Genomic DNA, 17,399 nt, shown 5'->3' with positions numbered 1-17,399 from the left:
CCTGGGACCTTCAAGATGTTTTTATTTGAGGACCGTAAGTTCCTCTGTGGGGCATACCAGGAGAGGCGGTCCCGTAGATACGAGGGTCCTAGGCCGTGTAGGGCTTTGAAGGTTAAAACCAGCACCTTAAATCTGATCCTGTACTCCACCGGGAGCCAGTGCAGCTGGTATAGCACTGGATGAATGTGATCCCGCAGTGAAGACCCCGTAAGGAGTCTCGCTGCGGCATTCTGCACCCGCTGGAGTTTCTGGGTCAGTCTCAAGGGCAGCCCCACGTAGAGCGAGTTACAATAATCCAGTCTGGAGGTGACCGTCGCGTGGATCACAGTGGCTAGGTCAGGGCGAGAGAGGTAAGGAGCCAACTGCTTAGCTTGGCGGAGATGAAAAAATGCCGCCTTTGTTATAGCTGCAATCTGCGCCTCCATGGAGAGGGAGGTATCGAAGATTACACCCAAACTCTTAACGGACGGTGCTGGCACTAATTGCACCCCCGCAAGAGATGGGAGTTGCCCCCTCAATCCCATATCGTCCCGTCCCAGCCAGAGGACCTCTGTCTTCGAAGGATTTAACTTCAACCGGCTCCCACGTAACCATCCAGCCACAGCTTCCAAGCATCTGATCAGTGTGTCTGGGGCCGAGTCAGGATGGCCATCCATCAACAGATAGAGTTGGGTGTCATCAGCATACTGATGGCAGCCCAGCCAAAACTCCGGACAAGCTGGGCGAGGGGGCGCATAAAGATGTTAAAAAGCATCGGGGAGAGAATCGCACCCCGAGGCACTCCACACACCAAGGAGTGGCGGGATGACAGTTCCCCCCCAAGCGCCACCCTCTGTCCCCGACCAGAGAGAAACGAGCGCAGCCATTGAAGGACTGTGCCCCGGATCCCCACGTCGGCGAGGCGGTGGTCCAGAAGTTCATGATCGACCATGTCGAAAGCTGCTGTCAGATCTAGAAGAATCAGCAGCCCCGACCCACCTCGATCCAGCTGTCTACGAAGATCATCTGTTAGGGCGACCAGAGCCGTCTCGGTCCCATGACCAGCGCGGAAGCCGGACTGGAATGGATCCAGAGCCGATGTTTCATCCAGAAACCTACCAAGCTGTTCAGCAACCGCTCTCTCAATCACCTTACCCAGGAATGGAAGATTCGAAACTGGGCGGTAATTGGATAGATCTAAGGGATCTAATGATGTTTTCTTTAAGAGCAGACGCACCACTGCCTCCTTCAGTTCCCCTGGGAATGTCCCGGTGCCAAGGGACAAATTGATGATATCCCCCAGGGGGGCCCGCACCTCGTCTGGACACGCTCTAATCAGCCAAGACGGGCACGGGTCGAGAGGACAAGTGGTGGGCTTTCCAGCTCGGAGGAGTCTGTCCACATCGGCTGGGGATATCCGGTCAAAGTGGTCCAATACTGGACCCGAGGACAGTCGAGGGGCCTCCAGTTCCTTTATTGTATCCAAATTGGCAGGGAGGTCATGGCGGAGCGACAGGACCTTCTCCGCAAAAAAGCTCGCAAATGCCTCACAGCTGTGTGTCGAATTGTTATTTAAATTTGGCTGTCCTTCGAGGGACGTTAAAGACCGAATTATACTAAATAATTGTGCCGGGCGAGAGCTAGCGGATGCAATGGAGGCCGAGAAGTAAGACTTCTTAGCAGCCTTCACCGCCATCTCGTAGGTTTTCATAAAAGCCCTATAAGATGTTCTTGAGGCTCCGTCATGGGCACCCCGCCATACTCGCTCTAACCGTCTGAGGTCCCGCTTCATTTTCCGGAGCTCCTCAGTAAACCAGGGAGCCCGGTTTCTGCGGGGTCGCAGAGAGCGCTTAGGTGCGATCTCATTGATGGCTGCCAGGAGCTGGGTATTCCAGCCCTCAACAAGCTCAGTCAATGAGTCGCCAGGGGGAGAAAGGTCCCGCAAGGCTTGACGGAATCTATCAGGGTCCATCAGCCTCCGCGGGCGAGCCCAAATCGGCTCACCACCTAAGCAGGGTGGGGGTGGAACGTCAATTCTGGCTTTCAGAGCGTAGTGATCAGACCATGGCACCTTCATCGAAGGAAACATGATCACATCTATACCGACGCCAAAGATCAGATCCAGTGTGTGGCCTGCTTGATGTGTGGGGCCCGAAACAAACTGGGAGAGCCCTAGTGTCGCCATGGAAGACACCAGGTCCAGAGCCTGTGAGGAGGGAGTGGCATCGGCATGGATGTTGAAGTCCCCCAATACCAATAGGTTAGGGAACTCCAAGGCCCAGCCGGCCACCGCCTCCAGCAGGCCTGACAGGGTGGCTGCTGGTGCGCTAGGTGGCCGGTACACCAGCCAGACAGCCAAGCTCACCTCGGAGCCCCACACTAGGCCAACACATTCAATGCCGAGGATCGATGGCGGTGGTAGAGCCCTGAAAGAACAATCTTCCCGGATTAATAGTGCCACCCCTCCCCCCCGGCCCACAGTCCGTGACTGGTGGAGGACGGAAAAACCCGGGGGCGCCATCTCTTGTAAGGTAACAGTATCCCCTTCGCGCACCCAGGTCTCCGTCACACAAGCCAGGTCGACCCCCTGCGAGATGATGAAATCTCGCAGGGTGGCGGTTTTGTTGCCTATAGACCTGGCATTGCACAACACCAGTGACGGAGGTGAGTAATCCTTGCTCACCCTACCCTCGTCTCTCGGGATGGGGCGCAGATTGGAAGGGGTACGAGCATATCCGTATCTCGATCCCCTTCGCCTATGACATCTGCCCCCACCGCCATACCTCCCTCGCCCCTCCACAGTAGGAATCCCAAGCCACATACTCGCCTCCATTTACAAAATATAAAAGCAAACAAAGAAACAATTACACCAAAACAAAACAAAACAAAACCAGCAGAAGATGTTAATGCACTGGCAGCTGATACGGAAAGAGGCACCCAGTTAGTATTATAAGCAGCAGATATAAAATATCTTGACTCACCACTATTACTGCGTTCAAAGAGCAACGTATAGAACCAAACATGAGTTTAGAATTGCAATGAGGTATGTTTGAATTGTTGCAGACCTGTCAGGGTACATTAATTAGTAACAATTACACAGTGAATAGACTTAAAGAAGTAGTGAAAAGTATGTGTAACTGTAATATTTACTACACATGCAGTATTTCTAGAATGTACAAAAATATGTTGCATGCATTATCTGTGTGATCTGGCCAATAAATGTTATTTCCCCAATAGAGCAGCTATGGAACTGAGAGACAGTCTCTTAGACACCCAACTATGCAAACTCCACACTAGTGCCATGACAGTGAATAAGGGCTGTGGGTAGCTGATATTTACAGCAAATTGGAGCATGCAAAGGTTCCTTGGGGTGGGATTGACTGAAGGGGGCAACGGAATAAAAACAGATCCCTTTCCTTTACTCTTGCAAAGCTGCCTTAGCAGATCAGCCTCCCATTGCTCCCAAAACGAGAGGCAGAAAAAGGGATTGGGCTCAGATAAAACTTTACTCTTGGTCAATGCTATCCCACCCACAGCAATTATTTCAGGACAGACCCTACACAGCTTCCCTCTACCTCTGAATTTCTTATTTTGGGGAAGGAAGTAAACTAAGAAAAGAGATTATGCATTTGCAGCTGAGTGCTGCCATCTGCTACCTGGGACATTCCCTGCCAGCGTTTCTGGCTTAACCTAGTTGAGAGCCGTCTTTCCCATAGGGCTTAGTGGTGCATTGCGCCAGGGTGCCGGCCTCTCAGGGGCACCCCAGCGAGTGGGGGAACTGCGCCCGCCAGTTGCGCTCCACCAACCATATGGCTGGCGGGTGTGCAGCTTGCCTCCCAAGCCTTTGCGGAAGGAGAGTGATCTTGCAGCGGCATGGGGGAGAGTTCCCCCCCCAAAGTGCGCAGCTTTGCCCCCCACTATCTGTGGTAATTTGGGGGCGCTGAGCGGATATTTGCACCCTGGCGTCGCATCTGCTAAAGACGGCCCTGACCTAGGCTATAGCAGGTTTGGATGAAAGATGGGGGGTCTGCCTATTTTCCCTGCTTTTTCTGCAGGTTTTTGCAGACATTTCCTCTCCCCCTAGTGGCTCTTTTGGTAGCCACAAGTAGACATTGAAGCTTTTCTATGGCTGAAGAAAAAAGAATAATATAGCATAAATCTGTCAGTTGGCCGTTGGGAAATATTCTCCAGCTTTTCAAATATAATATCGGTTGGCATTTGAGAAGCTGAAAGATGAAATTGAATGGAGTCAGTTTCCCTTTTTTAGTCATTGTTGCGAGTTAAACTGGAGCGCAACTTTGTTGGCTTTTGGGAATCTGATTGATGGTCAGTAGATCTGCTGCCTGTTGTAGAAATGTGTGCTAACTTACACTATGCTTACACACCAGAAGCCTCCAGTGTTCTCACCCAAAGGAATGAAAACACCAATTGTGCTAACCTTGGAACTGAGGAATGGGGAGTATGTTACAACACAATAAGAGATTATTATATTTATATTATGTTATTTGGCTGTTTATCCAGTCTTCCTATACATGGTAATATGTTTCTTGTCTCTCTGCGGACGTATAGGATCTCACAATGAAATGCAATGAGGAGGAAAAATCGTTAAGCACTGAAGCTTTTGCTAAAGTGTCGCTAACCAACCTGCGCAGGCCAGCTGTTCCAGACCTCTCCTCTGATTTGGGAATGAATATTTTTAAGAAGGTAAATGAATCACACCTTAAATTAAAATATTGTATCTCTTCCCTTAATGTACTTAATGCTGTTATTTGCTAAAGGTGTGGACTGCATAAACTACATGAAGGCCGACCCTCACTGAACTAAAGCGATCTAACTAGGAAAATTCAGGCAGAGAGCCAGTTTGGTGTAGTGGTTAAGAGCAGTGGACTCGTAATCTGGTGAACCGGGTTCGCTTCCCCGCTCCTCCACATGCAGCTGCTGGGTGACCTTGGGCTAGTCACACTTCTCTAAAGTCTCTCAGCCCCACTCAGCACACAGAGTGTTTGTTGTGGGGGAGGAAGGGAAAGGAGAATGTTAGTCGCTTTGAGACTCCTTCGGGTAGTGATAAAGCAGGATATCAAATCCAAAAAAAGAAAAGAAAAAAAGAGTGATGAATCTAAATGATACCTTTGCGCAGTAGGCTAATAACTACACACTCCTTCACACCCCTCTTTATCTGCCAGCCAGGCAAGCAAGAGGTTCAAGGACACATTCCAAACACACAAAGAAACTTGAGCAGGGGTGCAGATTGGGAGTCTAGAAAGACAAAGTGGCCTCAGAGGGAGACACATTCTTCACCTGGGATAGTTCAGTTGGTCGGGTTATGAGACTCTTAATCTCAGGATTGTGGGTTCAAACCTCACATTGGCCAAAAGATTCCTGCGTTGCCGGGGGTTGGACTAGATGACCCTTGTGGTCCCATCGACTCTACCGTTCTTTGATTCTATGATTCAGGTACTGGAACCTGAGGTTCCCCACCTGTGTCTTATGAGTTCTGCTGCTAAGATTTCTTCCTGTCTTCTTCCTGCAGTTCAAGAGCCGCAAAGAAGATCGCGAGCGCAAGGGCTCCATTCCTTACCACCACACAGGGAAAAAGCGGCAGCGAAGGATGGGGGTGCCCTTCTTACTCCACGAAGACCATTTGGACGTGTCACCTACTCGGAGCACCTTCTCTTTTGGCAGCTTCTCAGGGATTGGAGAAGACAGGCGTGGCATTGAGAGAGGAGGGTGGCAAACAACCATCCTAGGTGAATGAGAACATGGCCTTCAGAGTAGAGAGCTCTCCAGACCCTGAATGCACTAGAATGTCCTGTTGCTTTTACGGGCCACAGGATACTGTTTGATTATGACTTAGCAATCTAATCTGATTTAATATTTTAGAAATTGCAGTGAAATTTGTGCCAGCTTTATAGCTGAACCACACATTTCTCTTGTTTGTCTGGGCTTAATAACTATGTTAATATGAATAAAGGTAAAGGTAAAGGTACCCCTGCCCGAACGGGCCAGTCTTGACAGACTCTGGGGTTTGTGCGCCCATCTCACATTTATTGGCCGGGGGCCAGCGCTGTCCGGAGACACTTCCGGGTCACGTGGCCAGCGTGACAACGCTGCTCTGGCGAGCCAGAGCCGCACACGGAACGCCGTTTACCTTCCCGCTGGTAAGCGGTACCTATTTATCTACTTGCACCCGGAGGTGCTTTCGAACTGCTAGGTTGGCAGGCGCTGGGACCGAGCAGCGGGAGCGCACCCCGCCGCGGGGATTCGAACCGCCGACCTTTCGATCGGCAAGCCCTAGGCGCTGAGGCTTTTAGCCCACAGCGCCACCCGCGTCCCAATGTTAATATGAATAACTATGTTTAAATATTTAATGATTTCAACAAACTGGGGGCAGAACATTTCCAGACATGCTCATTGATCCTGTCTTCACAGTCCAAATCCTGCAGCTTTTATATCACCCATTCACTGTGTTCAGTCCCCGGAAAACGTTTGCTTGGTGCATTTCTATCCCATCTATTTTCAGCCAACAGACCCAAATGTGGCTTGATCGCTGCAACTTGCAAACATGATCATTTTGCAAAGCATCCTCATTGATAACATTGCACTATGAGCATAACTGTGTGCTTCTTTCCCATGCTCTAGGAAGGTTTACCAGGCGAGGTAGTTCCGATACAGCTACAGAGATGGAGAGCTTGAGTGCTAGGCATTCCCATTCCCATCATACCCTGGTTACTGACCTGCCAGACCACTCCAACAGCCATGGTGAGTTGCTATTCCAATAGAGATTCTATTCCAATAATATAATTAAATATTATACCTGTTGTTGGCGTGCATCTGTCTCAAAAGACAATGGAGTGCACCTCATGGGTGAAGTCAAACACCTGTGTTAGCAGCACCGAAGTGACCTCCCCAGGGTGCAAGTTGATCCAGAAGCTGCAGTTAGTGTAGAATTCTGCAGCATGATTGCTGACAGAAGTGACACCTTATCAGCATATAACACCTGTGGCCAGAGATCTGCATTGGCTGCCAATTTGTTGGTGGGCCAAGTTCAAGGTATTACTATTACTAAATATTACTCTTAAAGCCCTTAAGAACTTTGGACCAGTTTACCTACAAGATCACCCTACCCTGCATGCACTCACTAGACCACTTTGATTGGAGGAACTGGCACTACTGCAAGTGCCACATGATACCTGTTCCACATTTGGAACTCAATTGTTCAGTGTGGCAGTGCCTGCATTTTGGAACTCCCTGCCTATTGAGAGCAAACAAGAGCCTTCACTGTACCCTGTACACTGTATTGCAGGGCAGCAGTTGAAGAAGGAGCAAAAAGGGTTTTCTTGTGTCTGTGTGTTTCTTTGTGGCTGATTAGCTGTTTTCCCTGTGTAAAGGTCAGAGGGGGCAGGGTTTCTGTTGAGGAAGGTGATTAGCTGTGGGAGGAGCTTATCAAAGCTTGCAGGGCAGTTTGATCCATCTTTTAGATTTAGGGGAGCTAGTCTCAAACGTTTGTTGGGGGACACCTAGGTTTTTTTGTGGGGGGAGTTATTTGTCCTGTCTTCACGCTTTTTTTGATGGAGGACCGCTGTAGCCACCCCCAACGACACGTTCTCAAGATGGAGGGGGAGGGAACAGCTGCAGTCGCCTGCGGTTCCTGCGCAATGTTTGCCATCTTGCCAAAGGTTGCAGGCAGCTTTACCTGCAGCAATTGCATGTTGATTGCCCTCTTAAAAGACAAAGTCCAGCAACTGGAGGAACGTGTAGCTACGCTCCAAAGAATTAGAGAGCTGGAGCTCTTCTTGGAAGCAACAGAGCACACCATCTCCACCAAGGAGGAGACAGGGGACTCCCCTGAGAAGGAGGCTAGTTCACCAACACAGGAGCCAGATATATGGAGAAACGTGACTCAAAGAAGTAGGAGGCCCAGGGTTCGCTCTGATTGTTTAGAAATACACAATCGCTTTGAGGTCCTCTCCCCTAGCATGGAAGACGAAGAGCAGACTCCATTTGAGGATCTCTCCCTCATTACAGTCGATCAGGTATATGAAGACGAGCAGCAAAGTCAGTCCTCAGGGAATGTGCAGGCGACCTTGGAACGGACAGCTCACGGAAGAACCCCGACCAAACCTAAGAGGAGGCGTGTAGTGGTGATAGGGGATTCCCTACTGAGGGGAACAGAAGCAGTGATCTGTGGGCCTGACAAGATGTCTCGGGAAGTGTGCTGTCTCCCTGGGGCTAAGATCCAAGATGTAACTGAACGACTGCAAGGAATCATAAAACCCACTGACAAATACCCCTTCCTCTTGGTTCATGTGGGAACCAATGACACTGCAAGCAATAGCCTCCAGAAGATCAAAAGAGACTACGAGGCTCTGGGCAGGAAACTGAAGCAACTAAATGCACAAATTGTCATCTCATCTGTCCTCCCAGTTGAACGACGTGGCCCAGGGAGAGAGGGAAAAATAGTGGAAGTGAACAGCTGGCTTCGCAAATGGTGTAAACAGGAACAGTTTGGATTCTTAGATCACAGACTGCAGTTTCTTGAAGATGGACTTCTGGCAAGTGATGGGCTGCACCTCACAACGGTTGGGAGAAATGTTTTTGCCAAAAATCTCAGAAACCTCATCAGGAGGGCTTTAAACTGACGAATGTGGGGGAGGGAGACAGTGCTCCTGAAGGTAGGAGTCTATCAATTGATGAAGATGATCATCCAAATGTCATAGACCAAATGGAGCAAACAGCACGCAGACCTAGTGGTGGGAGGAAAAAATCCTTAAATAAGAGACACGGGGGAATGATTAATGGACTTCAATGTCTGTACACTAATGTGCAAAGCATGGGAAATAAACAAGGTGAGCTTGAGCTCTTGGTACAGCAAACTAAATATGACATAATAGGCATCACTGAAACCTGGTGGGATAAGTCCCATGATTGGAATGTAAAAATGGGGGGATACAATCTATTTCAGAGAAACAGACCAGACAAGAAAGGAGGAGGAGTGGCGTTATATGTCAGGGATGTGTATACCTGTGAAGAGATCCAAGATTTAGATCCTCAAAGCCAAAGTGGTTAAGGGAGAGAAGAATAACAGAGACCTCATTGTGGGAGTTTACTATAGATCCCCAAGCCAAACGGAGGACATAGATGATGCCTTCCTGGAACAGATGGCCAAGCATGCAAAAGGAAGGGAGATAGTAGTAATGGGGGACTTCAATTACCCGGATATTTGTTGGATGTCAAACTCAGGCAAGAGCATAAGGTCAAACAGATTCCTCACTGGCCTTGCAGACAACTTCATTGTCCAGAAAGTGGGAGAAGCAACAAGAGGAACAGCCATTTTAGATCTGGTCCTAACCAATGTTGATGACCTGGTTAGTGGGGTAGAAGTGGAAGGATCATTAGGCACGAGTGATCATGCTCTTCTGAAGTTTACTATACAGCGGAAAGGAGCAGCCAAGCATACTAGGACTCAATTTCTTGACTTTAAGAAAGCCGACTTCATAAAACTTAGGGAAGTGCTGGGTGAGATCCCATGGACAGTAATACTAAAAGGAAAGGGAGTTCATGATGGCTGGGAGTTTGTTAAGAGGGAGATAGTAAAAGCACAACGTCAGGCAATACCAATGAGACGGAAACATGGAAGGTGCCTAAAGAAGCCAGGGTGGCTATCTAAAAAACTTTTAACAAATAGCCAGCACGTGTAGACACAAAGTCAGAAAAGCTAAAGCACAGAATGAACTCAGGCTTGCTAGAGAGGTTAAAAGCAACAAAAAAGGCTTTTATGGGTATGTTCGTAGCAAAAGGAAGAACAAAGAAACGGTGGGGTCACTCAGAGGAGAAGATGGTGCAATTCAAACAGGGGACACAGAAAGGGCTGAACTCCTCAATGCCTTCTTTGCCTCAGTCTTCTCCGATAAAGAAAACAATGCCCGACCTGAAGAATTTGGAACAAATGATTCAGCAGAGGAAACACAGCCCAGAATAACTAAGGAGATAGTACATGAATACTTGGCTAGTATAGATGTATTCAAGTCTCCAGGGCCAGATGAACTGCATCCAAGAGTATTAAAAGAACTGGCATATGTGATCTCAGAACCACTGGCAGTCATCTTTGAGAATTCCTGGAGAACAGGCGAAGTCCCAGCAGACTGGAGGAGGGCAAATGTTGTCCCTATTTCCAAAAAGGGGAAAAGAGAGGACCCAAATAATTACCGCCCAGTCAGTCTGACATCAATACCAGGGAAGATTCTGGAGCAGATCATTAAGCAAACAGTCTGTGAGCACCTAGAAAGGAATGCTGTGATCACCAATAGTCAGCATGGATTTCTGAAAAAGAAGTCATATCAGACTAACCTGATCTCGTTTTTTGACAGAATTACAAGCCTGGTAGATGAAGGGAACGCAGTGGATGTAGCCTACCTTGATTTCAGCAAGGCATTTGACAAGGTGCCCCATCATATTCTTGTAAAGAAGCTGGTAAAATAGCATCCAGATCAAGGGAAGTAATAGTGCCACTGTATTATGCTCTGGTCAGACCTCACCTGGAGTACTGTGTCCAGTTCTGGGCACCACAATTCAAGAAGGGCACTGACAAACTGGAACGTGTCCAGAGGAGGGCAACCAAAATGGTCCAAGGCCTGGAAACGATGCCTTATGAGGAACGGCTAAGGGAGCTGGGCATGTTTAGCCTGGAGAAGAGGAGGTTAAGGGGTGATATGATAGCCATGTTCAAATATATAAAAGGATGTCACATAGAGGAGGGAGAAAGGTTGTTTCCTGCTGCTCCAGAGAAGCGGACACGGAGCAATGGATGCAAACTACAAGAAAGAAGATTCCACCTAAACATTAGGAAGAACTTCCTGACATTAAGAGCTGTTCGACAGTGGAATTTGCTGCCAAGGAGTGTGGTGGAGTCTCCTTCTTTGGAGGTCTTTAAGCAGAGGCTTGACAATCATATGTCAGGAATGCTCTGATGGTGTTTCCTGCTTGGCAGGGGGTTGGACTCGATGGCCCTTGTGGTCTCTTCCAACTCTATGATTCTATGATTCTATGATTCTATGATTTGACAAGGTGCCCCATGATATTATTGTAAAGAAGCTGGTAAAATGCGGTCTTGACTATGCTACCACTCAGTGGATTTGTAACTGGCTGACTGACCGAACCCAAAGGGTGCTCATCAATGGTTCCTCTTCATCCTGGAGAAGAGTGACTAGTGGGGTGCCAGAGGGTTCTGTCTTGGGCCCGGTCTTATTCAACATCTTTATCAACGACTTGGATGATGGACTCAAGGGCATCCTGATCAAATTTGCAGATGACACCAAACTGGGGCTGTGGGGTGGCTAACACCCCAGAGGACAAGATCACACTACAAAACGACCTTGACAGATTAGAGAACTGGGCCGAAACAAACAACATGAACTTTAACAGGGAGAAATGTAAAGTATTGCACTTGGGCAAAAAAATGAGAGGCACAAATACAAGATGGGGGACACCTGGCTTGAGAGCAGTACATGTGAAAAGGATCTAGGAGTCTTGGTTGACCACAAACTTGACATGAGCCAACAGTGTGATGCGGCAGCTAAAAAAGCCAATGCAATTCTGAGCTGCATCAATAGGAGTATAGCATCTAGATCAAGGGAAGTAATAGTGCCACTGTATTCTGCTCTGGTCAGACCTCACCTGGAGTACTGTGTCCAGTTCTGGGCACCACAGTTCAAGAAGGACACTGACAAGCTGGAACGTGTCCAGAGGAGGGCAACCAAAATGGTCAAAGGCCTGGAAACGATGCCTTATGAGGAACGGCTAAGGGAGCTGGGCATGTTTAGCCTGGAGAAGAGGAGGTTAAGGGGTGATATGATAGCCACGTTCAAATATATAAAAGGATGTCACATAGAGGAGGAAGAAAGGTTGTTTTCTGCTGCTCCAGAGAAGCGGACACGGAGCAATGGATCCAAACTACAAGAAAGAAGATTCCACCTAAACATTAGGAAGAACTTCCTGACAGTAAGAGCTGTTCGACAGTGGAATTTGCTGCCAAGGAGTGTGGTGGAGTCTCCTACTTTGGAGGTCTTTAAGCAGAGGCTTGACAACCATATGTCAGGAGTGCTCTGATGGTGTTTCCTGCTTGGCAGGGGGTTGGACTCGATGGCCCTTGTGGTCTCTTCCAACTCTATGATTCTCTGATACCCTTTTCGGGGCCTGCTAAAAACATTCCTGTTTTGACAGGCCTACCCAGATGCTTAGAAAGCTGAGGTAATTCTGTTTGGGCATTTTAACTTTTGTATGTTTTAAAGTAAAGGTTCCCCTGCCCGTACGGGCCAGTCGTGTCCGACTCTAGGGTTGTGCGCCCAACTCACTTAAGAGGCCAGGGGCCAGCGCTGTCCGGAGACACGTCCGGGTCACGTGGCCAGCGTAACAAGGCTGCTCTAGCGAGCCAGCACCAGCGCAGCACACAGAAATGCCGTTTACCTTCTCGCTATAAAGTGGTCACTATTTATCTACATGCACTTAGGGGTGCTTTCGAACTGCTAGGTGGGCAGGAGCTGGGACCGAAGGACGGCAGCTCACCCCGCCGCGGGGATTCGAACCGCCGACCATACGATCGGCAAGTCCTAGGCACTGAGGTTTTACCCACAGCGCCACCCGCGTCCCATTATGTTTTTTTTTTTACAACATGTTTTAAAGTAGGGTTGTAAAAAATTATTGATTTTCTTGTTTTATCTTTTGTAAACCGCTTTGAGGGTTTAAGGGTTTTTTTCAACCAAGTGATGAATAAATTTTATGGGGGGAAAACAAAAGACATAATATAAATACATTATCCCGCTTGTGAAGCTAACATTATCTGTTGTACTTCTGCCTAGTACGTTCCCAAATTTCCACCATCACAGTGGCAACATTCAACACCACTCTGGCCTCTTTCAATGTGGGGTATGCAGACTTCTTCAGTGAGCACATGCGCAAGCTCTGTAACCAGGTGCCCATCCCAGAGATGCCCCATGAGCCCCTGGCTTGTGCCAATCTCCCTCGGAGTTTGACGGATTCCTGCATCAACTATAGCTGCCTGGAGGATACAGACCACATCGACGGGACCAGCAACTTTGTCCACAAGAACGGCATGCTAGATCTTTCGGTAAATATTTATGGCAATACTCATTCTGACATTAGCTACTGCATTTTTTATTTTCTTCCCACCCACCCCATACATTTTTATTATTTTCTTTACATATTCTTTCTTATCGTACTTTAAACAACATATACAGCTTTTTGCTCTGCCGAGCTTGTGACTTCCCTCCCTCCCTTCAGATGGTATCCTTTATCCACTCTTGTATTTTATCTTTTCATATCTTATCTATATTGTAGGAGTTACTTCAGTCCTGCTAGTGTTTTTAAGTTTTTACAACTGTCCTTTAAATATTCAATAAATTTACTCCAATTGTCCTGGAATCTCCGATCGTCCTGTTCCCAAATCCTTCCGGTCAGTTTGGCTAGCTCCGCATAGTCCGTCATCTTCGACTGCCACTCCGCAATGGTAGGAACTTCTTGCGATTTCCAGTTTTGGGCCAACAAAGTCCTTGCAGCAGCTGTGGCATACATGAATAATCTTTGATCTTTGATCTTAATTTCCTTTCCCATCAGGCCAAGCAAAAAGGCTTCTGGCTTTTTGGGGAAGGTATACTTTATTATTTTCTTAAGTTTATTCTAAATCAACTCCCAAAATTTCTTCACTTTATCGCACGTCCACCACATATGATTGTACAGTGGTACCTCAGGTTACATACGCTTCAGGTTACAGACTCCGCTAACCCAGAAATAGTGCTTCAGGTTAAGAACTTTGCTTCAGGATGAGAACAGAAGTCGTGCTTTGGTGGCATGGCAGCAGCGGGAGGCACCATTAGCTGAAGTGGTGCTTCAAGTTAAGAACAGTTTTGGGTTAAGAACGGACCTCCGGAACGAATTAAGTACTTAACCCGAGGTACCACTGTATACACATTTTTGCAAGGCAATTTTCCTTTCCTTCCAGAACCGTATATGCCGTAAATTTCATACCTTCATTCCATAATTTTATCCATGCATACAATTCAATCTTATGCCCAAAATCTATAGCCCATTTTATCATAGCTTCTTTCACTTCCTCATCTTTCGTAAAACCATTCTAGCAACAAATCATACATTCTGGATAGTGTTCAACCTCTGCTTTCTATTAATTTGGAATCTTGATTTTTTACCCTCAAATCCGACTTTCCTTTTATCCTCACTCATTATGTCATTTACCTGATGGTATTGCAACCAGCCTGTTAACATACCTTTGATTTGGTCATATGGTTTAAGCTTTAATCCTTGTTCTGTCCGTCTGATAATTTCCTCATACGTTGCTCGCCTCCCCTCCATATTCACCTTTTTAACCGTCAATACCTCTATCGGTGATATCCACCATGGAGTTTTCCTTTCCCACACTTCATAAATTGACCTTCTAATCACATGATTTAAAAACCCTTTATGTACTTTTACTTTGTCATACCATAGGTACGAGTGCCACCCATACCTATTATTGTGACCCTCTAAGTCCAAGAGATCTGTGTTTTCCAGTGTTATCCATTCCTTCAACCATACTAGACAGGATGCCTCATAATATAGATTCATGTATGGCAAGGCAATCCACCTCTTTCTTTTTTGTCTATTAATATTTTCATTTTAATCCTCTGCTTTTTCCCTTGCCGGATGAATCTTGATAATGATTTTTGCCAATCTTTGAGTTGCCCCGTCCCTCTGATTACTGGAATTGTTTGGAATAGGAATAACATTCTAGGTAAAACGTTCATCTTTATCACTGATAATTCTACCCAGGAATGACAATTTCAATGCTCCAAATATCTAAATCCCTCTTAATTTCTCCTTCCATGTGTTTTCATAATTGTCTTTGAACAGATTAATATTTTTCATTGTCAACCAAATTCCAAGATATTTCACTTTCTTAACCACCATAATTCCTGACCTGCATTGCAATTCCTCTATTTCTTCTTTATTCATATTCTTTGCTAACATTTTGGTTTTATTTTTGTTAAGTTTAAATCCTGATACCTTTCCAAAGTCCTCCATTCTCTCTAAAACTTCTCTTACACTATTCTTTGGATCTTCAACAGTTAAGACTAAATCGTCGGCGAAGGCTTTCACCTTGTGCTCTTTTGTTCCCACCTTTACACCTCTGATTTCTGACACTTCTCTCAAATTCTTATTCAACACTTCCAAAACAGTAATAAACAGCAAGGGTGACAAAGGGCACTCCTGCCTAGTACCTTTGGAGATCTCAAAATTGTCTGATAAATTATTGTTAATAATAAGTTTGGCCTTTTGCTCTGAATATATAGCATCAATGCCTTTCAAAAACATTTCTCCTAATCCCATTATTTTTAAATTTTCTTTCATAAAGTGCCATTGCAACATTATCGAATGCTTTTTCAGCGTCAATAAACATTAACATCACCTGTTTTTCATTTCTCATCTCCAATATTCAATTATGTCTACTATATTTCTCACATTATCCTTCAACTGTCTTGATCAAGCCGGCTTGATCTTTGTGGATTACTTCATTTAACACCTTTTTTAGTCTATCAGCCAGTATATCCGCAAATAACTTATAGTTGTTGTTCAGTAACGAAATAGGCCTATAGCTTTTCACGTTCAAACCATCTGTGTCTTTCTTTGGGATCAAGATAATGTAGGCTTCTTTCCAAGTATTTGGGATCTTTCCTTCTTTCAGAATATTGTTCATAACCTCACATAGCACGGGTGTTAATTGACCAGCTAATGTCTTATAATATTTTGCTGAGACGCCATCTGGGCCTGGGGCTTTTCCAGTATTAATTATTTTTATTGCCTTCTCAATTTCTTGTTCTGTTATTGTCTGATTTAGCTGTTCTTTTTCTCCTATGGGAATCTGCTGTAATTTATGCTTTTATATATAGTTTTCGATTTTCTTAACGTCTTCCTTCTCTTTTTTATACAAGTCCATGTAAAATTTCTGAAAATTTTTCCTAATTTCCTTAGGCTCTTCCACTGTCCCATCTACATCTTTTATCTTACAAATTGTATTTTGTTTTTGTTTAACCAAGAGTTTCCCAATTTTGTTGGCCGATTCAAAATTCATTTGTCTCATTGTCATTATTCTCCACTCTACTTCCTGGTTTACCACCATGAAGAACTGGGTCTGCAACAATTTAATACTTTGTTTTATTGACTCATCCTTTAGTTTTATTGTTAGCAGTCTCTCATTCTCCATGAGGTGAGCCAGGATTTCTTCTTTCCTCTTTTCTGAAAACTGTTCTTTTGAATCAAGAAACCTCGCATCACTGCTTTGCTTGCATCCCACACTGTTTCAATAGGAGTTCCTTTATTTAAATTCCATTTAATATATTCTGCAATTGCCTCGTTTGCTTTTTCTACTATCTTTTGATCATTGAATAAACTTTCTTTCATTCTCCATCTGAAAAATGTGGGGTCTTTCCCTTTTAGTTCCATATACAGTGAATTATGCTCCTTGGGGAGATCTCAGTTTTTGAAACTCTTGGAACCAACTCCTTAGAAATCCAAAGTTATTCCATTCTGCCAGAACTTTGATTTAGTTCTGAAAAGAACGTGAAATGTTTTGTTGTTGGGTTTTTGAGTCTCCAAATGTCAGTTAATCCCATAGTATTTACCATGTCAAAGAATATTTTCGGTAGTTTGCCTTCATTTACATTTCATCTTTTCCCTGATCTGTCTAAATCTGGCATAACCACTCCATTAAAGTCTCCCATTAACATCACTCTCTGATCCAGACTATCTCTAATAGTATATCATTAGGTTTTAGGTAAAAGTCAGCTTTCTTGTCAATAGGTGCATAAATTCCCGCAATGATCAGCTTTTCACCTTGGAACATGATTTGTACAATCAACACTTTCCCTACCTCATCTTTGTAAATTAATTTTGGATTGTATTTCTCTTTTATGTATAATACCACCCTTCGTTTTTTATTTATGTCTGTGGTTATAAAGTCTCTCCCCCACCTTTTGTTACTTAAATTTTTTTTATGTTTCCTTGCAACATGTGTTTCTTGCAAACAAATTTTGTTCTAAATTCCGTTTAATCAAAACATGTTCAGTTTTATTCCTTTTATTTTTATTGTTAAGTCCATTCACGTTCCATGATATTATTTTCAGAGCCATTATCCAATTTATTTAAGTCCCTTGTCAAATTTAAGTTAAGTTTGGGGAGCTTTGTTATTATCCTCTTCTTCTTCCTCCTCCTCCTCCTCCTCCTCTTTTTCTTCTTCCTTCTCTTCTTCCTTTTTTTCTTCCTCCCTCTGGTCCCGTCCTGGTCTTGCTTTCTCTATTTTTCCCAACTCTTTGTCATATCTCCAGGAGAATTTCTCTAGTTCTTGAAGGCTACTT

The 17,399-nt window shown here is 45.4% G+C and overlaps 1 protein-coding gene across 7 annotated transcripts in view; it reads left to right on the top strand.

Moving 5' to 3' along the window:
- UNC80 (unc-80 homolog, NALCN channel complex subunit) overlaps positions 1-17,399 on the top strand; it is a 184,277-nt gene that overhangs the window by 35,353 nt on the left and 131,525 nt on the right. For all 7 annotated transcript variants that reach the window (XM_082230828.1, XM_082230826.1, XM_082230825.1 and 4 more), the window contains 4 exons: positions 4,549-4,683; positions 5,510-5,726; positions 6,619-6,738; positions 12,834-13,102. In XM_082230828.1, the coding sequence (XP_082086954.1) occupies positions 4,549-4,683; positions 5,510-5,726; positions 6,619-6,738; positions 12,834-13,102 (741 nt within the window). The remainder of the gene's footprint in view (positions 1-4,548; positions 4,684-5,509; positions 5,727-6,618; positions 6,739-12,833; positions 13,103-17,399) is intronic.

Source organism: Podarcis vaucheri (assembly GCF_965113315.1).
Source record: "Podarcis vaucheri genome assembly, chromosome: 1".
NCBI lineage: Eukaryota > Metazoa > Chordata > Lepidosauria > Squamata > Lacertidae > Podarcis > Podarcis vaucheri.
The sequence above is the reverse complement of the archived record's forward strand: the minus strand, read 5'-3'. Positions and strand labels throughout refer to the sequence as shown.